The sequence below is a fragment of the Dipodomys merriami genome, unplaced genomic scaffold, assembly GCF_024711535.1.
Source record: "Dipodomys merriami isolate MVZ:Mamm:240054 unplaced genomic scaffold, mDipMer1.0.p SCAF_357, whole genome shotgun sequence".
NCBI lineage: Eukaryota > Metazoa > Chordata > Mammalia > Rodentia > Heteromyidae > Dipodomys > Dipodomys merriami.
In genome coordinates, this window is record NW_027205126.1 from 62,937 (window position 1) to 86,769 (window position 23,833).

The following is a 23,833-nucleotide window of genomic DNA, read 5'->3' on the forward strand; positions in this document are numbered from 1 at the left end:
CTGGAAGTGGCACTGTGGCTCAAGTGGTACATACAGTGCTCACCTTGAGCTGAAGAGCTAAGGGACAATGCCCAGGCCCAGAGTTCAAGCACCAGGACTGACAAAGAAAAAAAAAAAAAGAGAAATGTACTCATTACCTGACTAGATATGGGTGGCTCATACCTGTAATCCTAGGTATTCAAGTGACTGAGATGTGAGGATTACAGTCCAAAGCCAGCTTGGGCACTACTTCTTGGACAGGAAAGTCCATGACACTCATGGACTTTCCAGCAAAAAGCTGGAAGTAGAGCTGTGGCCTAAGTGGTAGAGGACTATTGAGCAAAAATGGTCAGGGACAGAGTCTAGGCCTTGAGTTCAAGTCCTTGGATTGACAAGGCAAGAAAAAAAAAGTACAGAAAGTTGAAAGAAATTCTTCTGGTCTGAAATGAGTCTCATTTTTTTCCCTTTAGAAGTAAAAAAGTATTCATGAATAGAAATAGCTTATACAATCTATACAGAAAAAATGGAGTCTTTTTCCTTAAAATCTTTTCCTCTTCTTTAACCTTTTATTGTTTCCTATCACACACACACACACACACACACACACACACACACACACACACACACACACACACACACACACACACACACACACACACACACACACACACACAGAGAGATGGGATTACTTTCAATGTCTGCACTGCATTTTACCTCCTTAAGCATATTGGCCACTTTGGGCTAATACGATGCTGTTCCTTTTTTTTTTTTAATGATGCTGTCTTTAAATTGGCAGGTGTTTGTTAGGTTGCTAATCAAGAATTACTAGTGAAGAACTGCCACATTTGAATGCCCATGTATAGTTACAATAAGCAATTTAAGGCCACTCATAATTTTCTTAATATTTCATTGGACATGTTATACAAATTAGTAAAGAACAAAAACATAAAGACAAGCAATATTAAGCACACTAAGCAGATCCTATCCAGTATAGCAAAGTTTTGAACTTTTGCTTTTGTACTGGGGTTTGAATTCAAGGCTTGTGTTTGGCAGATACTCTGTTCCTTGATTTTTTTTTTTTTTGCAAATTATTTTTCCAATTATCTCAAATTCTTCTGCCCCAAGTTGCCTCAAATTCTGACTTCCCTCTCTTGAGCCTCCAAGTAGCTAGGATTACAGGCTTGAGCCATGGATGCCAGACATAAACCTGTAGAACATTTTGTTCTGTCTTTTTTTTTCTTTCCTGGTATTTATATTGCATTATATTTGTGTTTATATTTACCCCCAAAATAGATGTCCAATTCCGTAAGGAGAAAAAAAAGAATTTGTTTAACTCTTACTATATAACCTTGCTTACAAATACCTGTTAAATTATTGGGCTTTAAATCAACATCTTGAGCAACCCATGCAACCCACCTAAAGTCTATGGGAACTTAATAACTACTATTTCTTTTCCTAGTACTGGGACTTGAACTCTGGGCCTTGGCACATGCTAAGCAATCATTCTACCACTTGAGCCACACCACTCATTCTAATTACTTCTATTATAATGACTCATTTTCAAAGTCCATCGGAAGCAGGGGCCTATGCAGCCTATTTTACACTTTGGGAAGATTTTGGTTATTTGAGAAAAGGTTGGGGGGGGGGGGAGACCTCATTGAGTTTGACTAAAACCTTAAGTTCCCCCCAAAGTACTCAACAGCAGGCGGAGGTGGACAGAGCTGTTCAGCTGACAGGGCTGTGGAAGAGGAAGGAACTTAGTAAAGGAATTCGTGCCTGGTAGTTGTATCTCAGTGGGTTACCTTCACGGACTTGACATCTCATCTGATCCTCAAAACAACCTACACCACCGTCTACGATGCGAAAACATAACGAGGGATCGGAAGGTAAAGACATGGATCCCGGATCCGAGTTAAGTCAGTGTCGAAGCCAAACGGTGGAAACTCGATTTCTCCGTTGTCAGACGAAGCAGTACGCTTCCCTGACAGACGTCAGGACGAGGTGCCACACGAGCGGCCCTGCGCCCCCCACGGACGTGCGGGTCGGGGTCACCGGGGTCTCGGCCTCTCGGCTGGGCCCTCCCCACGGAGGACTTCCCTAGGACGCCTCCCCATTAAGAGGCCGCACCATGAGAGGCCTCCTCACATAGGGCCTGCTGGCCAGAGCCTTTCCACCCCCACGGGGCCTCCCCCGGCCACCTCTGACCTCCAGGCCCCACCCCCCACCCCTTCTCCGGACCACTTACGTGCTTGGAGGTGAGCGCGGTGATGCCGCGGATGAGGCCGCCCAGCCGGGAGGAGAAGGAGGTTTTGGCAGCGGGGGACCCTCCCACCGGCTGATTCTGCAGAAAGAGTCCCGGCAACGCCGTCAGCGTCTTCTCTACGATGTCACTCATCGCCGTAGTCGCCGCCGCCGCCGCCGCCGCCTCCCCCGCGGCCTTCGCCGCCCGGCTTCATGCCCAGCTACGGCTGCCTGGCCGGCCACCGTAGGCACTTCCGGTGTTTTGAAGGAGAAATCTTTATTGACTTCCGGTGTGTGCGCGCGCAGCGCCGCCGGAAGACTGGGCGAGTCCGCGAGGGGGGGAGGCAGGGAAGCGACGCTAGGCTTTGGCGCGTCACGGTGACACCTGGCGGCGCTGACGGGTTGAGTGACAGCGCGGGGGCGGTGAGTGACAGCGCGGCGACACCCGCAGACTGGGTGAGGGCTCCTGTGGAAGCCACCAGGCGGTCCGGCGGCTTAACTCCCTCAGAGTTTCCCTCGGACGCTGCCTGACACCCCGTGAGGGAATGTTCCCATGTTGTGTCTCATAGGGACTCCCTCCCCCCCCCACCCCCCCCAGTCGGCCACCCCTCTCCGTGGGCCCAGGCAACGCGACGCTCCGGAGACCCCCGGAACCAGTCGGCCCCGCGCGTCCCCGAGACCCTACCACGAGGGCCTCAAGTCAGAAATCGTAAACTATCGAGGGCTGGGAAGGTGGCTCAGTGGTAGAGTGTTTGCCTAGCACGCATGAAGCCCTGGGTTCGATTCCTCAGTGCCATATCCACAGAAAAAGCTGGAAGTGGCGCTGTGGCTCAAGTGGTAGAGTGGTAGTCTTGAGCAAAAGAAGCTCAGGAACAGAGCCCAGGCCCTGAGTTCAAGCCCCAGGGCTGGCATATATATATATATCATATACATATGTATATGATATATATGATATATGTATATATATATCATATATGTATATATATACATATATATGTATATGTATATACATGTATATGATATATATTATATATCATATGTATATGATATATAATTATATATATATCATATATATCATATGTATATGATATATATACACACACTATATATATATATATAATTGAAATGTTATTTAAAATCCTTAGTCCAGTGCTGAAAAGTCCCTGAAACTCTTATCTCCAATTAATCACCAAAAAATAAACAAAAAACTGGAAGTGGCCCAGTGCTGGTGGCTCCCACCTGCCTGTAACCCTAGCTACTCTGGAGGCTGAGATCTGAGGATGGCATTTCGAAGCCAGCTCAAGCAGGAAAGTCTGTGAGATTATCTCCAGTAAGCCACTCACAAAACCCGAAGTGGTACTGTGGCCCAAGTGGTAGAGCTGAGGAGCTGAGACAAAGCACCCAGGCCCAGAGTTCTGGCCCCGAAACAACAACAACAACAACTGGAAGTGGAGCCGTGGCTCAAAGTGGTAGAGTACTGGCCTTGAGTGAAAAAACTCAAGGACAGCATCCAAGCCTTGAGTTCAAGACCCACAACGGGGTCCCCCCTCCCCAAAAAACTCACCCTTTCACTCACCCCTCAGGAAAGTACAGAGGAGTCTTCAACTGACATGGTTACTCTTGTTAGCTAATTTTTTAAAAAGTGTGTGCTTGCGTATTGTGGTGTTTTCTAGAATCTTCTACCATAATAGAATGCGAACATAAATATGTGTCTTTTTCAGAGATTAATTCATTTGCCCTCGTTATCCTGAAGCATTATTTTTCAGTAAGTGGATTTTTGGGGAAAACCCAAAATTCTCTTTGCACCTATATGCAGGAGCACAAGAAAAAGGTTCTTTGTTGACTTGCTTTTTCTTCTTTGCACATAGTGTTTAATAAATGGTGTTTCAGATTTGTTGATCAAAAAGTCAATGGTGTTGACCTTTTGAAAACTTTTGCATTTAAATATTACCTAAAGCTGGTATTCCTTTAGAATTTAATATTTTAACTCCTTATAAAATTTTGTTTATAATTTAAAATTCTAGAATTGTACATTGTCTTTAGAAAGTTGAATATTTTAAACATAAGCTTTGAAAAGCCAAGTGCTTTGTTGATAACTTTTTTAGAGTAGAAATTAAAATTCCACTGCAATAAGTAAACTTCTGCAAATTAGATTATTGCATTGCCTTGGCTGAAGAAAGGCATATGATAGCTGAAAGACCTATAAAGCCTTGTTCAGTACCAGATGAATGCTCTCTAAATGAAAATCAGTAAGAGAAATCATGGTGCACTTTCCAATAGTGTGTAACCTGCCAGAAATTGCTATATACATACAGTAATCCAGATAGTATTGCTGTAAATGTAAGCATGTATACTAATAAGACAGGATTGAGAGCCAAGAAATAAAAATATTTATGGCCAATTGATTCTTTTGAAACAGTCTTACTATGTAACCCAGATTAGAATTAAACTTGCTTTTTAAAATATTTCTAAGAAGGGGCTGGGAAGGTGGCCCAGTGGTAGAGTGCTTGCCTTGCATGCATGAGGCCCTGGGTTCGATTCCTCAGCAACGCATAAGCAAAAAGCCGGAAGTGGCACTGTGGCTCAAGTGGTAGAGCGCTAGCCTTGAGCTGAAGAGCTGAGGGACAGCGCCCAGGCCCAGAGTTCAGGCCCCACAACCGGACCCAAAAAAATAAATAAATAAAAAATAAAAAAATAAAATATTTCTAAGAAATAGTGACCAGAAATGCATGTAGAAATAGAATTTGTTTGGGAAAAAAATACACTGAAGATGGGCTGGCCTTAAAAAAAAAAAAAAACTGGGGCTGGGAAGGTGGCTCAGAGGTAGAGTGCTTGCCTTGTAAGCATGAGGCCCTGGGTTCGATTCCTCAGCACCACATAAGCAAAAAGAAAAAAAAAGCCAGAAGTGGCGCTGTGGCTCAAGTGGTAGAGCGCTAGCCTTGAGCTGAAGAGCTGAGGGACAGCGCCCAGGCCCAGAGTTCAGGCCCCACAACTGGACCAAAAAAAAAAAAAAAAAAACTGGGCTAGGAATGCAGTTTAGTGGTAGAGTGTTCGCCTAGCATGCATGAGGCTCTGGGTTCGATTCCTCAGTACCACAGAAACAGAAACAGCCACAAGTGGCCCTGTAGCTGAAGTGGTAGAGTGCTAGTCTTGAGCAAAAGCAACTCAGGGACAGTGCCCAGGCCCTGAGTTCAAGATCCATAACCAAAAACAAAAAAAACAAAAAAAAAAACTTCAGATATGACAAAAGTTAGCCAGAAAGCTCTCCAGGCTGAGGGAAGAGCTATAAAAGGAGACATATTGAGTAGTGTTTAAAATCTTCAATAGAAGGATTTGGGAGACTTTAAAGAATACAATTCCACTAGATGGAATTCTTTTTCATTCAAAAGCTGGCTCTGCAGGCAGCAGAGATAGGAGGATCTCTGTCTGAGGCCAGCCAGAGAAAAAGAAGGAGAAACTTACTGGAAAATAAAGGGAAAATGATGAAGGTTGTAATTCAATGATAGAAAGCTTGTTGGGAAGCTCAAAACTCTTGAGTTCAACATTCAGTGCAGTCAGAAAAAAGCAGTTCCTCTCTTATCCTTAAGAGGGCACCAGAGGAGCATGCCACAGTCCTGACTCTGGAACAGTTAACAATTTTGTTCAATTCTGACCTGGGTTCTTTTTTGTTGTTGTTTTGTTTTGTCTTGTTTTGTCGGTTGTGGAGCTTGACCTCTGGGCCTGGGTGCTGTCCTGGAGCTCTTTAGCTCAAGGCTAGCGCCCTGCCACTTAAGCCACAGCACCACTTCCTGACCTGGGTTCCTTAGGATGCTGAAACTCTTTATTTTCTTTTTTGAGGTGAGGAGGGGATTTGCTTGAAGGTGGTGTTTTAAGTCTGAAAATGTAGCTGGAAGAGACAAGTGAGGCTCTCCAGGAGAGAGCCACCAGTTATGGCCAAAAGAAGAGCAATGACACATGCTAATTTTTCCCTCTCCCTCTGTGACTCAGATTCACATTTCACACAGACCTTTGTCTGTGTTTTCTTTCGTCTGTCTTGATCTCTAGCCAGCAGACTGTCCACAGTGTTTTCCCATTCCTGTTCCCAAGCCTGAAACACACTGGGTAAAAACATTAGCTGGAATTGTTATGTGTTTACTGGATAAATTCCTCCACAACAAATACCTTTGCAATCAATATCTCTATTTTGTCAGATGTCCTCCATAGTCTGTTTATGTCTAATCTACTTCAAAACATAATCCATGGAACAAAATTCTGTTACATACCATGTACTTAGAAAGTCCAGTTGAACTACTTGAAAAGAGATTTGACCTGTGATACTTTCTGTTCCCCAAGGAGCTTAAGAAATAAGTAGAGGCAAAAACAGTCCCCACTGCAAACTTAGAGCATATTTTCCCACATATACTCATTCTGAAACTCTGGTTCCCAGGATATCTTGGTAAGGACTTTTCCCCATAGTCTACCAGACTGACTGAGACAAGAAAGGAGATAAACGGCAGATGGGATACGCAGAAGCTTTCCCAGAAGAAAAGGATGGGAATTCTAGGGTGCTGTAGGAAGTGATGAGGGAAGCAGAAACAAAAATAACATTCCAAAAGGGCTGCTGTACCAATATACTAATGAGAATCAAGTCTTTAAGATCTACAGTACCACCAGGTACCAGTGGCTCAGGACTGTGATCCTAGCTACTCAGGAGGCTGAGATCTGAGGATCATAGTTCAGAGCCAGCCCCAGCAGAAAAGTCTGTAACTCTTAATCTCCAGTAAACTACTCAGAAAAAGCCACAAGTGGTGCTGTAGAGCACTAGCCTTGACCACTAAGAGGCTCAGGCCCTGAGTTCAAGCCTCAGTACTGGCACAAAAAAAAAAAAAACTACAGTACCTAGATCATATGACAGAATTCATCAGGTGGCTACCCGTATGTCAAGCCTGTAATCCTGACTACTTAGGAGGCTGAGATCCAGACGATTGAGATACAAGGTTGCACTGAAATACATGTGATATCTCTTCTCAATCAGTAGGTAGGTATGGTAGTAAGCAACTATGCCGTTACATGAGAGTCTAAAATTAAGAATATCATGGCTCTAGGCCAACCTAGGCAGAAAAATACTCATCTCAGTGGAAGAAGCTGAGCATGCTGGTACATGACTGTCAAGAAGTGTAAAATAAGCCGGGCGCCAGTGGCTCACACCTGTAATCCTAGCTACTCAGGAGGCTGAGATCTGAGGATTGCCAGCCTCAGCAAGAAACACATGAGACTCTAATCTCCAATAAACCACTTAGAAAACCAGAAGTGTCACTGTGGCTCAAGTGGTAGAGCACTAGCCTTGAGCTGAACAGCTGAGGGACAGCGCCTAGGTCCAGAGTTCAAGCCCCATGACCAAAAAAAAGAAAAAAGAAAAAAGTGTAAAATAGATGGATCATAGGCAAGGTATGAGCCTCAGCAGCAAGTTAGGCACTGTTTCAAAAGTAATCAATGCAAACAAGGGCTGGAGGAATGACTCATAAGTAGAATGCCTTCCTAGCAAGCAAAGGGCCCTGAGTTCAAACCTAAGTAACTCCAAAAAGAAAAGAAAAGAAGAATGCTGGGCACCAGTGGCTCACACCTACAATCCTAGGTATTCAGGAGACTGATGGGAAGATCAGAGTTCAAAACCAACCCAGACAGGAAATTGTGAGGATCTTATCTCCATTAAACTACAAAAAACAAAACAAAACAAAAAAAAAAACTGAAGTGGGGGCTGGGAATATGGCTTAGTGGTAGAGTGTTTGCCTAGCATGAAGCCTTGGGTTTGATTTCTCAGTAACACATAAGCAGAAAAAACTAGAAGTAGAGCTGTGGCTCAAGTGGTACAGTGCTAGCCTTGAGTACAGAGAGGCTCATGGACAGAGCCCAGGCCCTGAGTTCAAGCCCCAGGACAGGCAAAAAAACACACATACAAAAAAAAAAACTGGAGGTAGAGCTGTAATTGAAGTGGTAGAGCACTAGTCTTGACCAAAAAGAAGCTCAGAGACAGTGCCCAGTACCTGAGTTCAAGCCCCACCACCGTAAACAAAAACAAAAAGGAAGAAAAAAAAAGTAATTGCATCAACACTATACTGCTAAGAGCAAATCATATACTGCTGAGAATAAGATGATACATATTTCTAAGTGTGATGATGCACCCTATAATTCCAGCTTCGGGAGGCTGAGGCAGGAAGACCGTGAGTTTGAAGCCCACCTGGGCTAAATATTGAGACCATCTCAATTTTTATTTATTTTTTTTATTCAAATAAAATTTTAATGATTTCAGTTCAATACAACTGAAAATGTAGTGTCATTAAATGCCATTTTCTGCTACATTTCAATTTTTTTTTAAAAAAAAGATGATTCTGCTAAGAACATTACTGTTAGAGAAAGTGATTTTCTTCCTCTTTGGGTCCATAAAATACTTCCACATCACAAGATTTGTGAAGACAGCATTCATCTTCCTGTTTTCCTTCTGTGGTCTCCCCTAGGAACAAGTGACTCATCTAACTGGCCTATTCGCTCCTTTGCATCTTTCCTGTCTACCTCAGCCTCCAGTGTATTCAGATGTACCCAGAAGATCTGGGTACAAGAATTAAGAAGTTTGATTGTGATCTCTGACCTGTGACTTCTCCACTTTGGCCTTACTCTGGATAAAACTGAAGTTTTTCTCTCTATCTGTTTTTGTGCTCATTTCTGAAGCTGTAATGAATTCAGCTGAGTAGGACCATTTATTGGTCTCTTGAAAACCCACAAAGCAAGACTTGAAGTAGATCTGGGCCTAGGGGTGCTTGTCTATAATCCCAATATTAATAGACAGAGGCAGGAGGTTATCAAATTGGAAGCCTTCCTTGGCTAGTGACTTTTGTCTCAACCTCTCACCCCATTCCCTCAAGAAAAAGACTTGAACTAGCACTGATACAGAAGAACTTGAAAATCAGTGACTAATACAAAGAAACAGTTATAGCAGGAAATGAATTCACTAAGTGGATGCTCTTGAAGAAAGGTTGAACCCCTTGGCCTACAGAAAGAAGTCCCTACTTCCAGAAAAGAACGCAGCTTGAGGGAAAAGGCGCATAGGCAGCAAGGCCAGAAGATACAACTTCCCAGAAGCCTGCAAGGGTGGATCATCATTTCCAGGTTCCCTCAGGTATGAAGTAGAATGCAATGTCAGGACCATCAAATCGGGACCCGGAAAAATTTTGGGATTCTCAGCTGTTAAAAGATGTTTGGCCTTGATCATTTTGAGCCCTTAATAAATAAGCATAAGCATCCATCCTGCCTACCCTTCTGAGTCACTGTGAGAATGGCATGTTATATACGCAAATGCTCACATACAATGAACATTAGAATGGAGAACAACAGAAGGCTATAGTAGCATGAAAGAGTGGAGAAGAGGAGGGGCAGGGATGGGGGGGGGGGATACTGGTATTTTCTGTTTGCTCCTCCAAATTCATCCCCCTCTGTGTAATGGAGGCTGGATTGCCTTAACATCATCCATGTGTGGCCCTGGCCTTTGGCTGCAGGTTAAGTTTGACCAATGAGGAGTTAGAGAAAGAACTGGATGGGGGTGGAAGGGAAGATTTATCCCACTGAATCACATTAACCTGGCATCCTCCTGCTGGGTCTCCTTGTCCTGGCTTCATCTCAATATGAGGGCACAGCTTGTGTCACACTGCCCTTTCCACCCACACAGCCTTCTGCCCAAGACCAGCAGCAGTGTGAAAAATACACATACTCCAATCCTACCTGTGACTTAAGGAAGCAGGAACTGGGGGTGGGAAAAGGGGGAGTTCGTTTGAACAAGTCTACCATAGAGGATTCAATGTGACTGAAGTTTGAGAACCCCTGCTTTAAGGAACTACAACCCTTCCTTTACTCCCAGTGACTACCCCTGGGATACCCGCCAATACTGTGTTAATGCCCCATAACTCTGTTGACTTCCAAACTGTATTTCATTAGTCTTCCCAAATAACTCATTTTTGAGGTGCCAGTATTTCCAGCAGGATTCTGATGTTGCATACAGGGGGCTTCTTGGGCTCTCAAAAACAAGTCAAGTAACTGTTCTAAAAGAGAGGAACCCATTAATCAAGATGAAAGAGAAAGAAAAGAAAGAAGAAAGAAAGAGAGAGCGAGAGAAAGGAAGAAAGGAAGGAAGGAAAGAAAGGAAGGAAGGAAGGGAAGGAAGGAAGGGAGAGAAAGAGAGAGAGAGAAACTATCGGGGCTGGGAAGGTGGCTCAGTGGTAGAACGCTTACCTTGCATGCCTGAGGCCCTACGTTCGCATGCCTGAGGCCCTACGTTCGATTCCTCTGCACCACATAAGCAAAAAGAAAAAAGCCGGAAGTGGCACTGTGGCTCAAGTGGTAGAGCACTAGCTAGCCTTGAGCTGAAGAGCTGAGGGACAGCGCCCAGGCCCAGAGTTCAGGCCCCACGACCAGATTCCCCCCCCCCCAAAAAAAGAAAGAAAAACTATCCATGGGAAATCCAAATAAGGAAACCAGGGGTTGCAAACCTCAAATCCTTTAGGCAGAAGCTCCTAATTGGTCTCTATGTTTCAGGAAATGTCAGTTTGGTAAACTAAGAAATGGAATGTAACATCCTGCGAGACATATGACTAAAACCTGAGGTTTCTGTGTGGTCATGAGGGAAGTTGCTGAAATAAATTGCTACTCATAAAAAGAAAGCTTTTGTTCTTTCTTTGGCTAAGACCAAACATATAGCAAACTTAAATTCATACCATCTATTTCCCCTCTAGTATAAAAGTTGCACGGGCCACAGCATAATATTGGAGCAGCTGCAGAAGATAAACAAGTTCAAAGGGTCAGCCTGACTTGAGTGTCTTAATTCCCAAGACAAAGAGAGACTGTTCTAGGTGTTTGTTCCCTCAGGTCTCTTGTCACAGGGACTGTCCTTGTTTTCAAGACATAAATCTAAGGCAGAAATATTCATCAGAGGATGAGAAGTAAGCCTTGGGTGGAAGTTGAGAAATAACTGGAACAACAGTAAGCCATTTCCTTTGGAAGGGTTAAGGGTTAATAAGGCACTGGTCAGGGTAAGTAAAAGGGTCTGGGAAAATTCAGGCCCAAATGCTAAGCTGTGTTTTTGTCACACTGTTGGTTGAGTCCATAAATGAAGAAACTTGTTTCCACTTTGTGATATGTATTAATTTCAGCAGTAACAGCTAGAATCTGAAAAAAAAAAAAAAAAAAAGGGAGGCACACAAGTTTGTTTTCAAGTTTTACCCTTTTTTTTTTTTTTTTTGTCGGTCGTGGGGCTTGAACTCTGGGCCTGGGCGTTGTCCCTCAGCTCTTCAGCTCAAGGCGAGCACTCTACCACTTGAGCTACAGCGCCACTTCCGGTTTTCTTGTGGTTTATTGGAGATAAGAGTCTCACGGTCTTTCTTGCCCGGGCTGGCTTTGAACCGCGATCCTCAGATCTCAGCCTCCTGAGTAGCTAGGATTACAGGCTCAAGTTTTACCCTTAATCCACTTTTTTTAAAAAATGGTACTAGAGTTTGAACTCAGGGCCTCAAACTTGCTAAGCAGGCCCTCCAGCACTTGAGCCTAAGTGCTTCTCACTTTATTTGTTAAAATAGGTTACAGAGTTTCTGTCCCAGTGGGCTTTGGACTATTACCCTTCTAATTTCCTCTTTCTGAGTAGCCAAGATTACAAGCATGAGCCACCATGTCCAACCTTAATCCACTTTTTATTCTGAGCTAAAAGTTTTATTCATGCAACATCTTACATTAAGAGATATAAGAAGTCATTTACAAGCTATTTCATATTAATTTTCCACAAGTATGTCAATAAATTAACTCTTTTTCAAAGAAACTATGTTATATAGTTTTAGAGTAGAACTTACAAACCTGGGAACGTAACATGAAAGTTGCTAGCAAAAAAAAAAAAAAAAATCAATTACCCTTTCTTATCTGCTCTTTAAAAAACAATTTCTGCCAGGTGTGAGGGTTCTTGCATGGCTAAGGTCCTAGCACACAGGAGTAAGGCCAGGAGGATTGGGAGTTCAAGGCCAGCCTGAGTTACAGATAGCAAGACCTTGTTAAAACACACATAAAAACATATGCAGAGAAGCAGAAAGGGAAAAGGAGAGAGACACAGAAAGAGAAAGGCAGAGAGAGAAGTGGGAGAGAGGAAGGAAAGAGAGGAGACAGAAGGGGAAAAAACAAAGTAAAGAGGGAGGAGAGAAAAAGAGAAAGAAGAAAAAATTAGAAATATGGCTAGAGGCTGATGTGAAGAGTCTTCCAGTTTCTTACAGGTAACTACTGGTCATGACTTTTGTGCTGTTCCTGCTCTACCACTTGAGCAGTACCTTGAGTCAAGCTTTTTGCTGTAAATTGGAGATGGAGTCACAAAGACTTTTTCTGCCTGAGCTGGCTTCAGAGGTTTCTGAGGTCTCAGCTTCCTGAGTAGCTAAGATTGCAGGTATAAGCCAAGGTATCCTTACTTAACCCAAGGATTATTTTAACTGCATCACACAAAGCTAACTCTTTAAGTCTGTCTTCTTTTGCTCAACATTATAAAAATTATCCATGTTACAGTAAATAAACCAGTAATTGGTTTATTCTCTATTGCGCTCTGCAGTTCTAGGGTATTAATTCACACTGTTATACAAGCACCACAATTGTGCATCTCTAGGACTTTTTCTTCTCATTCTCAACGTCTTTAAGTAATACTTCCTCATTACTTTCCTCCCACACACAGAGAATGAATTTGACTATTATAGTTACATAAGTGGAATCATACAGTATGTGCCCTTTTCTGACTGGCTTTTTTTACTTAGTCATTTTCTTCATTTTGATGGCTGAGTAACATTCCATTGTACGGATATACCCCTGATTTGTCTCTTCTTTGTACTTTTTAAGAATGTGATACCTTAAACAGGACTCACTGTGTCTAAGTCAGACACAAGCAGGTCATTTGCATAGTCCATGACTGCTTTCATGCCTTCTTTTTTGCTTGCTCCTTGTATGCTATCTTTCCTTGCTTCCTCAACAACTAGTAGAACAATATTTAATAATAAATGAGTGAAATTAAAATAAATAAGTAAAGTTGTAAATGAAGTCCTTCACATTACCTCAGTGTTACTGGGCCTCAGTTTCTTCATTCTTGAATTGTATTTCTTAAGTCTTATCTACCTTAACATCTCTGGTTTCTTGACATATTTACACTTAGCAAGACTCTTCAGTGACCTATTCCAAAGGTTGAGTAACAAAACAATTTTTTTAATGCATTGATGTGTTCCAGCTTATGTAATTTCATCTTTTCTCTGTAGAACACTTTAAGGTAATCTGAGAACTTTAGGCTGCATGTGAGGAGACAGGAGACAGACTTGCAAAGTGATGGTTGAGGTGGTCTGCCACAGCTCCACTTCCGGCTTTTTTTCTTTTTGCTTATGTGGTGCTGAGGAATCGAACCCAGGACCTCATGCATGCAAGGCAAGCACTCTACCACTGAGCCACCTTCCCAGCTGTAGCCTTCCCCTTTGTTTCCCCTTCCCATCCATTCCCATCCTCCCCCCTACCCCCTGCAGGTGGTCTGTGTTAGGGGAGGTTTGCCAATCTAACTAATCTCATTCCACATCTGAATCCACAGAATGAATTGATGGCTTCCCAGGGGCTAGAAGGAAGTTGCAATTCCAACACAGTCACTAGATGTCTATGTAACTGCATGGGGAAAACACTGCATGCTGGAGCCAGGATCATCCCAAAGTGGCAGTCAATCAAATGAGGCTTTCACTAGGAACCTTTGCAGATATAAACCGGTAAGGATGCCCAAATAAACCAAGACTAACATCCGACTTAAAAGTTATTCTCTTTGTTCCTGGATAAGTGAAAATAATAACCATAACAATTTATCCTCCACCTTGACTTTTTGATCTTATTCTCACCTGTCTTCTTTCTCTCCCATCAACAGAATTTATAGTAGAAGCACAAACCAAACTTTTGGTAGACCCACAATTGAAACACCTTGACTTAAATGTATCAAGGAGGGCTGGAAGTTTGGCTTACTTGGCAGAGCACCTGCTATGAAATTTTTAAAAATTAAAAAAAGAACATTTGGAAACTTCAGGGCTGGGAAGGTGGCTCAGTGGTAGAGCGCTTGCCTTGCATGCATGAGGCCCTGAGTTCGATTCCTCAGCACCAAAAAGCAAAAAGCCGGAAGTAGCGCTATGGCTCAAGTGGTAGAGTGCTAGCCTTGAGCTGAAGAGCTGAGGGACAGCGCCCAGGCCCAGAGTTCAGGCCCCATGACTGGACCCAAAAAAAAAAAAAAAAGAAACTTCAATATCAGATCAGACCAGAATCCAGGGTTGGAAGTATAGCTCAGTGGTAAAATGTCTGCCTAGCAAGTGTAAAAACTAGAGTTCAAGGCCCAGCACTGCAAAAAAAAGATTCCTGGAAGAGTCATACAACTATAAATTCTATTCTTCATACCTAATGCTGGCCTACTGATGTGGGTATACATTCCACCATATGTTCATTCCCAAAAATATACTAGTACTTAAAGATATTCTTTAAAACTTTATTATAAAAAGGATTACTAATTAAATCATGGCACCTCAGTTGTAACCTCACTTCACATCTTCTCTTACTTTGAATATCCATGGGCTTTGGTAAAGTTTATTCAGGCTTCTTCCAAATCCTTAAATATTACTTGTATTTCTGCTACAAAGACTTTCTTACCAGTTTCCACCAACTTCCTCTTATCTTTTGGAAATGCACTGTTTTTTTTTTAGGATGATTCATCACTTTTGAAACACGTTGCTTTATTTTATTATTGTTCATCTTGGTTTCAAACTATTTACTTTAGAAGGAATTAGCACACTTTACTGGTTTTCATTCATTATCTTCATGGAAGTTCTGTTTTGTTCCTAAAGTGTGTATTCTTTAACATTTGTAATACCCCAATGGGATAACAAAGAGAGGCGCAGAGAATGAATAAGTAAATAACTATTTTGGAGACTCACAGAGATTTCAACCACACATCAGTGCTACATATGAATAAAGTGGAATAATAATGTGAAAGCATTTTGAAGACTTTGAAAGTATGTTATGAAAATATAAGTGAACATAATGTATGGCTTGACTTCCAAGCAAGAGCTGTTAAAATGACTTATTAGGAATGACCAGATGCCTGGAGTTAATATTTCTGTGTATCGAACAGAAATAGCATCCTTTGTTAAATATGCTTTCTAGGGTGTACTTATAACTGTTCTGGCTTCTATTGTGACTCTTAGCATGTTGTAGTCACGCAGGATCCTTTGTTAAATATGCTTTCTAGGGTGTACTTATAACAGTTCTGGCTTCTATTGTGACTCTTAGCATGTTATAGTCATGCAGGAACTGGACTCCTCCAAAGATCAGGGGACATAAATCAGAAAGAAATCTTAAAAGTGGCTGTTTTGACAAGACAGAGCCAGTGTAATGTGACTTTTCTATTAGCTTGGCTATAAAGTTGGCTATTAACTAAGCACTTAATTGGATACTCCTGCTGTGGAACCATAAGAGCATTCAGTCCCACAGGCCAAAGAACATGTTGTACCTGTTGAATAGTGTTTAAGGTACTTTGAAGGTCTGGTTATAATTGAGTAATGAGTAAACATAACCTTCTTGTATCAGACTTTTAGAGGTAGGAGGCATAGTGTCTAGCTACACAGACCTGTGTCTGAGGAGCTGAGGCTGAATCCTACTTCTCCCTTTCACAACCTGCATGATTTGGATCATATATTTTAGCCTTAATGACCCTGTTTCTCTATAAAATGAGGGTAACTGTACTTGTCCTTCTTCATAGAAATATAAATTTAAGGTAAATCATACACACAAAAAATCTTTAGAGACACAAGCATGACACAAATACTAGTTATAATTGCCAAACAAAGCATCCTATTTTACAGATGAAGAAACTGAAGGCCAGAGATCCTAAGTAAGGATTTGGCCAAAGACCTATCATTACTGAATTAGATCTAGTACATATATTTCTGAGACCCCTTTTCTTCTCACTGTATCAGTTACTTCTACTTTTTGACATTTTATATAAACTAAAGTCTCCATCAATGACTCATTTACATACAGTTTATTACCCAGCCATAAAAAGTCATTAAAATTTAACTCAGAAGCTAGATTTAATTGCCATGTATGTGTAGCTGTATTACTGAACTTCCAACTATCCCTGAAGAGAAAAGTGTTTTTTCTTTTAAATGTCAGTGTTTGGCTGAAACTTCTGTTTTTACAAGAGAGTCACATGAGATAATCTGACCCAAAATCAAATTACTGGGAAGAATCTACAAAACAAATTCAGCCCTTGTATAAAAGCTAAAACCTTCATTGTACTTTCACATTCTTTTTTAATAACTTTTTTCACTTTCATTCAACCATGTATTTCAAAGTTCTAGTTTTGCTATTAAAATAAAAGAGCAGTTAAATCTTCAAAGATATGATATTCTGGTGGGGGGGGGGAAGATGGGAAGGGATGGGAAGGGAAAACAAAGGAGGAGGCAAAAATACTTGATAAGAAATATACTCATTAGCCAGGCACCAGTGGCTCATGCCTATAATCCTAGCTACTCAGGAGGCTGAGATGTGAGGATAGCGGTTCAAAGCCAGCGCAGGCAGGAAAGTCCGTGAAACTCTTATCTCCAATAAACCACCAGAAAACCGGAAGTGGCGCTGTAGCTCAAGTGGTAGAGCACTAGCCTTGAACTGAAGAGCTGAGGGACAGCACTCAGGCCCAGAGTTCAAGCCCTAGGACCAAAAAAAAAAAAAAAGAAACATACTCATTACCTTGCCCATGTAATTGTAACCCCTCTGTACAGTATTTTCACAATAAAAAATAAAAAACTAAAAAAAGATATGATATTCTAGTGCTATTTTTTAAATTGTATTTTATTTTGTTTTAAAGGTGGTGTACACAGGCGTTATAATTACATAAGTAAGGTAACGAGTACATTTCTTGACAAACATTGTTACTCACTCCTTCGTTTTTCTCCCACTATTCTTCTCCCCATGCTATTTTTTTTTTTTTTTTTTGTCGGTCGTGGGGCTTGAACTCTGGGCCTGGGCGTTGTCCCTCAGCTCTTCAGCTCAAGGCAAGCGTTCTACCACTTGAGCTACAGCGCCACTTCCGCTTTTCTGGTGGTTTATTGGAGATAGGAGTCTCACGGTCTTTCTTGCCCGGGCTGGCTTTGAACCGCGATCCTCAGATCTCAGCCTCCTGAGTAGCTAGGATTATAGGCGTGAGCCACCAGCGCCCGGCTCCCCATGCTATTTTTGTTTTGAGTCATTTATCAATAATGTGTTCATGAAAATAGCATCTAAAGATTTTTTTTTTTGGTTGGTCGTGGGACTTGAACTCTGGGCTTGGGCTCTGTCCTTGCGCTCTTCAACTCAAGGCAAGCTCTCTACCACTTGAGCCACAGTGCCACTTCCCATTTTCTGGTGGTTAATTGAAGATAGGAGTCTCACAGACTTTCCTGTCCAGGCTGGCTTTGAACCACAATCCTCAGATCTCAGCCTCCTGAGTAACTAGGATTACAGGTGTGAGCCACTGGCCCAATATGTCTTCTTAATTCATATGGCTAGCCTCTTAGTTGGAAAAGCTGGAACAGTGGGAGTCTGGCCAGATATAGCTCTGTCTCTTCGTGACCTTTTCATACTATTTCTGACACAATTATTCCAAGAAACCCAGATGAAAACCACAAGGCCTCTTATGACCTAACCTTGGAGGTCATGCAGGTGTCCTCATTCTATGGGTTTAAACAAGACATAGGGCCCACTAGATTACAGGGGAAAGGCTATATACAAGGCTGTGAATACGGGGCTGGGAAGGTGGCTCAGTGGTAGAGCACTTGCCTTGCATGCTCGAGGCCCTGGGTTCGATTCCTCAGCACCACATAAGAAAAAAGCCGGAAGTGGCACTGTGGCTCAAGTGATAGAGTGCTAGCCTTGAGCTGAAGAGCTGAGGGACAGTGCCCAGGCCCAGAGTTCAGGCCCCACGACTGGACACCCCCCCCCAAAAAAAAGGCCATGAATAGTGCAAGATGTGGCTCAATAGGGAGCCACTTTTGGACACCACTTACCACAGTTATTAAAGGGACAGCCTCACTACTAAAGAGATATTTGAGCAGAGATTTAAGAGGGAATAGGACAGCAAGCCATGTGGGTAATCTAGAACAGGTCTCTTAGCAGAGTAAATACCAAGTACAAAGTATTAAGATGTAAGTAGTCATCATATATTTGGGGGGGAAAGAAGACTAGAGTGGCTAGAGTAACTGAGGTAAATGGAGGCAAGTAGGAAATAATTCAGAAAGGGAAGGGGGTCGGAGTCTCAGCTATACATGGTTCTATAAATCATTAGAAGGTCTTTGGGATTTATTTTGAGTGACATGAAGTGATACTGAGTACGTGATACTGAGCAGAGGAATGATATGACCTAACGGTTGTCTTAAATGCTTATTCTGGCTTGTAATATTCAACAAAAGCCAAAGGGGTCACAGATAAAGGCAGGAAACAAGTTATTGCAGTCATCCAGGCCAGTGTGTGTGTGTCTTGGTTAAAGAACAGAAATTTGTATATTTTGTTTATTTCCAGTTCTGGTGGGTTTAAACATATTTTATATTTTATTTTATTTATTTAATTTTTTTTGTCAGTCATGGGGCCTGAACTCTGGACCCGGGCGCTGTCCCTCAGCTCTTCAGCTCAAGGCTAGCATTCTATCACATAAGCCACAGCACCACTTCCAGCTTTTTCTGCTTATGTAGTGCTGAGGAATTGAATCCAGGGCCTTATGCATACAAGGCAAGCACTCTACCACTGAGCCACCTTCCCAGCCCCATATATTTTATATTTTAAAAGTAGAGACTTCAGAATTTTCTGATGTTTCATTACAGAAATAGAATAATTAAATATATCATGAAGTTATTTTTTGCTGGAGCATCTAGTAGAGTGTAGTGACTGTTTATTACGATAAGGAAGACTGATGGGCCTGGTGATACATTTCTCTAATCCTAGCAATTGGGAGGCTGAGGCAACAGGATTACAAGTTTAAGGACAGCTTGGACTCTATATGTACATAGTTGAAGACCAGTCTACCTTCAGTGTAAGACCCTGTCTCAAAAACAAACAAAAAAGGACTAAAGATGCAATTCAGAGGTAAAGCACTTGCCTAGCAGGCACAAGTCCTGGATTCAATCTCTAGTAATACAGAAAAAGAGAAGGGGAAAACAATATGAAGTATTTGTAGGGCCTCAGGAATGTGGCTTTATATTGGTTAATTTGGGTATTCTTAATAGATATCCAAGTAGAAATGAAAGTACATACAAAGTGTAATTATCAGATCCTGTTAATGCCCTTGTGTTACATAACTGTACATGTTAATAAACATTGTAAAACTTAAAAGAAGACATGAAAAATCTGGGTAGCGCCCAACATTCTGGGAAGTTAGAGGCCTATACTCAGGATCTTTGTTGAGCTCTGGGCTCTCACTTGGACATAAATGAATAGGTGGTAGTATGGTGAGAATAGCACAGGCTGTGAACCCAGCCAGGCATACTGGAGCCTTTGTACAGGCTCCACCCTTATTTTTTCTGCTAAAGCATTGATGCTTTAGCAAATTACATAAGCTGAGCTTGAGTTTTCTCCTCTATAAAGTAAGCACAACAAAACTCTCCTTCGAATGAAGTTGTGGGAATTAAGTGACCTATGTTAAACACCTGGCACATAACAGATTCTTGATAAATGATACGTATTATTTATGTGCCCAATATTATTTTCCTGAGATGAACCACGGCCTCTTCTTCCAATGGACATTAGAGGAGGTGGCAGAAAGTGGGGCGGGCAGTATTTAGTGGACAGCCCTACACAAGTGCTGACCTGTGGGATCCCACCCTACCCTTGGGACATACACCTGCAAACTGGGCAGGGCTCTGGTGACAGCTGGAGAGGGCTAACAACAGTTTTAAAAAAGTAAACAAAAGCAGTCTGTATACCTATTATCCTGTCAGGCTGGCCCAGTGATGTGTATGAACTGTGGTTCAGCAGAAATGTGGTCAAGGGACATATATTCATGTTTAAAGATAGGCTTGCATCACCTCTGGAGTTTCAAACAAAAGAAATAAAGCAATACAAGAGAGGAATTGCTGCCGGGAAAAAGACCCGGGACAGTGCTTTGTTTGGTTTGGTTTAATTTAATTTAATAATTTTTTGAGATAGAGTCTTGCTCTGGAAAATCTATCCAGGTTGGCCTTGAACTCTGGTCCTCCTAGATCATCCTCCCAGATGCTGAGATTAGAGGTGTACATCACCAAGCTCAGCTCCAACAGTGCTATCTAGATGCTCTCTGATTGCCCAGTAACTATGCAGCCTTTAAGGCAAATGACGACTAGAGCAGGGACCACAGTAGGTACCATCTTCTAAGGACTTATTTGGTGTGAGTTCTTAGAGAACTGGGGTAATGGGAGCATATAGAAGTTTCCTCTGATTATTCAAATTGAGCAAATACTAAGCAAGACGTTCCACTGAAAAAAAAAAAAGGACAAGCAAAAAAAAAAAAAAAAGTTGAGGGTGCAAGCTAAGACTCAATGGTGGTTGGGTAGGGAGAAGAGTAAGGGAACAACTGGGTTGGGGCAGTGATGGAAGCGGCAATGGCAGTGGACTCTAGGTCCCATGGAGGTTTGAGGAAATTCTTAGAGCAAATCTTGACATACAATATGTTCTTGGATTTCTGGGATAGCTCAGTAGTAGAGCACTTACCCTGCACATGGGAGGCCCCAGATTCAATCCATAGTGCCACAGACATGCACATACACACTCACACACATACATACACACACACACACACACACACACACACACACACACACACACACACACACACACACACATACATACAACTATAATGCTTTCTCTTTGTTAAAAAAAAAAAGCAAGTGGGACCTTTCCTTGCCATCTTCTCATGTCTCCTTCCATAGTCACACTTATTATTTTTTGAATCTTCACCTGTTAAGTTCATGCTTCTCCCCACTTGAATACAAGTAGTTGGTGGAGACAGAAAGCCACACCTGCCAGTGTAGATACTTGCAATTCTGGCAAAGAAGAAGTTAAATTGTGTTATTTCTAAGTCCTTCAACACTACCCAGATTTGGCTTAGAGATAGGATCATGCTGCCAGCCTTTTTCTGTTGCCTCCTTAATGTACAAAGAGCTCTCTTACCTCAGACATTCCAGAGCTTTGTGGGAACTTTGTGCAGTGCTATCTGGCAGCTGGAAGTGCAACCCGACTCCTAAGGTGAGGCAAGACCCTAGCAAAACAGAGACCTCCTGACTACTTCTTGCTCAAGTTCCTTACAGGAGCTGACACTTCTCACCTATTCAGGAGGTTAGGTGACAGAGGCCATTTGGTCAGTTTATTCTTTTGCTCCTCCACCTGCCTGAAAACTATCAATTGCTTTCCAAATGTACTGATAGCTGTCTGTTTTTCTTTTCTTTTTTTTGCTAGTCGTGGGGCCTGAACTCTGGGCCTGGGCACTCTCCCTCAGCTCTTCAGCTCAAGGCTAGCACTCTATCACATGAGCCACAGTGCCACTTCGGCTTTTTCTGCTTATGTGGTGCTGAGGAATTGAACCCAGGGCCTCATGCATGTGAGGTAAGCACTCTACCACTGAGCCACCTTCCCAGATAGCTGTCTGTTTTTTCTATAGGCCTTAAGTTCAATAAGGTCTTTGCTCAGAATGTTTGTCCCGATGACCCCAGAGGCATTTGAATGTAGACAGAGCATCTCAAAAGACACAAAGAAGCCAGGAGTTGGTGTAATCCTAGCTACTCAGGAGGCTGAGATCTGAGGATCGCAGTTCAAAGCCAACACAGACAGGAAAGTCTGTGAGACTCTTATCTCCAATAAACCAATAAAAAACCGGAAGTAGCGCTGTGGCTCAAGCGGTAGAGCACTCACCTTGAGCTGAAGAGCACAGGGACAGCGCCCAAGCCCAGAGTTCAAGCCCCACAACTGACAAAAAAAAAAAGACACAAAGAATAATAGTAGCTATATGATTTTGAAATCACAAGAAGTGAATATGGTCTACTACACTTACCTTGCCAGAGAGAATGATGAAAGGTTTCCATGTCTATTTTCCTGTCTCTTCCTGGGATTCAGAAAAGCTGTTCTAGAAAGAGCTTTCTGCCCATTCAGGAATTAGGTCTAATGGTCTATCAATGCCTCAGGAATTTTTTAAAATTACATTTATTTTTAAACAGATTTATTGTTCCACACTTCTGCTCATTCTACTATAGGCCACTGAGGGATATTGGTTTGGAAATTCACTTCTTGTGGCTCCCCCTCCCCCCCAAAAGGAAGCCTAATTTTATTTATTTTTTTTTTTTGTCAGTCGTGGGGCTAGAACTCTAGGTCTGGGTACTCTCCCTCAGCTCTTCAGCTCAAGGCGCTCAAGGCGAGAGCTCTACCAGTTGAGCCACAGCGACACTTCCAGCTTTTTCTGCTTATGTGGTGCTGAGGAATCAAACCCAGGGCCTCATGCATGCTAGGCAAGTACTCTAGCACTGAGCCACCTTCCCAGCTCCCCTAATTTTCATCTGTTGAGAAAGATGTGAAGTTGGACTGGGAATGTGGCTTAGTGGTAGAGTGCTTTCCTAGCATACATGAAGCTGTAGGTCTGATTCTTCAGTACCATATAAACAGAAACAGGCAGTAGTGGAGTTGTGGCTCAAGTGGTAGAATGCTAGCCTTGAACAAAAGAAGCTCTGGGACAGTGCCCAGCCCTGAATTCAAGCCCTAGGACTGTCAACAACAACAAAAAAAAGTGAAGTTGTTTACCTATGACTACAAATAAATTAGGTGATATAGAAGAAACAGTTTGGAAGCAGGAAGTTGTTTTAAGATATGTTTATTTTTAAATTTAACTCCAATCTGGGTGTTGGTGGCTCATACCTATAATAGGAGGCTGACATATGAGGACCACGGTTTGAAGCCAGCCTGATGAAGAAAATCTGGGAGACTCCTATCTCCAATTAGCCATCAGAAAACCAGAAGTGGTGCTGTGGCTCAAAGTGGTAGAGCACTAGCCTTGAGCAAAAAGAGCTCAGGGACAGTGCCCAGACCTTGAGTTCAAGCCCTACGACTGACAAAGACAAAAAATAAATAAAAACAAACAACTCCAGAATGCCCCATATTAATCTTGTTAATCATATTAATCTTGTCCTCCCAAGGAGGACCCCACTTTTCCCTTCTATTTTCTTCCCAAACTTTCTTTCTCATTTCCCCGTGTGCACCCTTCCTCCATGGAATATCCTTTAGAAGAATTCGCAGTGACTACACAAAAGCTAGAATTACAGCCTAGAAGAAATTAATGCGCAGTGACCTTCCTGCTAACACATTTCTCTGATGGCGCTGTAAGACTGGGCAAAGGAGGAGCAGAGAGAAAAGCAGATTGGAGAAGCCTATGCCCAGAAAGCTAGAGTGGTGAGAAAGGAGGAGGAAAAGAACTAAAATGGGGGAGAACCCTCATCACCCTCAAGCCTTTGAACCTGGTTGGGAAAGGAGATGAGGGGGCAGCAAAATGCCAACATAACCCAAAAGTATGTGAAAG

At 42.4% G+C, this 23,833-nt stretch overlaps 2 protein-coding genes across 3 annotated transcripts in view; one reads left to right on the forward strand and one right to left on the reverse strand.

Moving 5' to 3' along the window:
• LOC138804112 (AP-4 complex subunit epsilon-1) overlaps positions 1 to 2,455 on the reverse strand; it is a 45,080-nt gene extending 42,625 nt beyond the window's left edge. The window contains exon 1 of the mRNA XM_069988373.1: positions 2,225 to 2,455. Coding sequence (XP_069844474.1) covers positions 2,225 to 2,374 — 150 coding nt within the window. The 5' untranslated portion in view covers positions 2,375 to 2,455. The remainder of the gene's footprint in view (positions 1 to 2,224) is intronic.
• A 123-nt stretch (positions 2,456 to 2,578) lies between these two features.
• Positions 2,579 to 23,833, forward strand: part of LOC138804111 (signal peptide peptidase-like 2A) — a 106,001-nt gene continuing 84,746 nt past the window's right edge. For both annotated transcript variants that reach the window (XM_069988371.1, XM_069988369.1), the window contains exons 1-2: positions 2,579 to 2,643; positions 13,835 to 14,003. The gene's annotated coding sequence lies outside the window, so the exon portion shown is untranslated. The remainder of the gene's footprint in view (positions 2,644 to 13,834; positions 14,004 to 23,833) is intronic.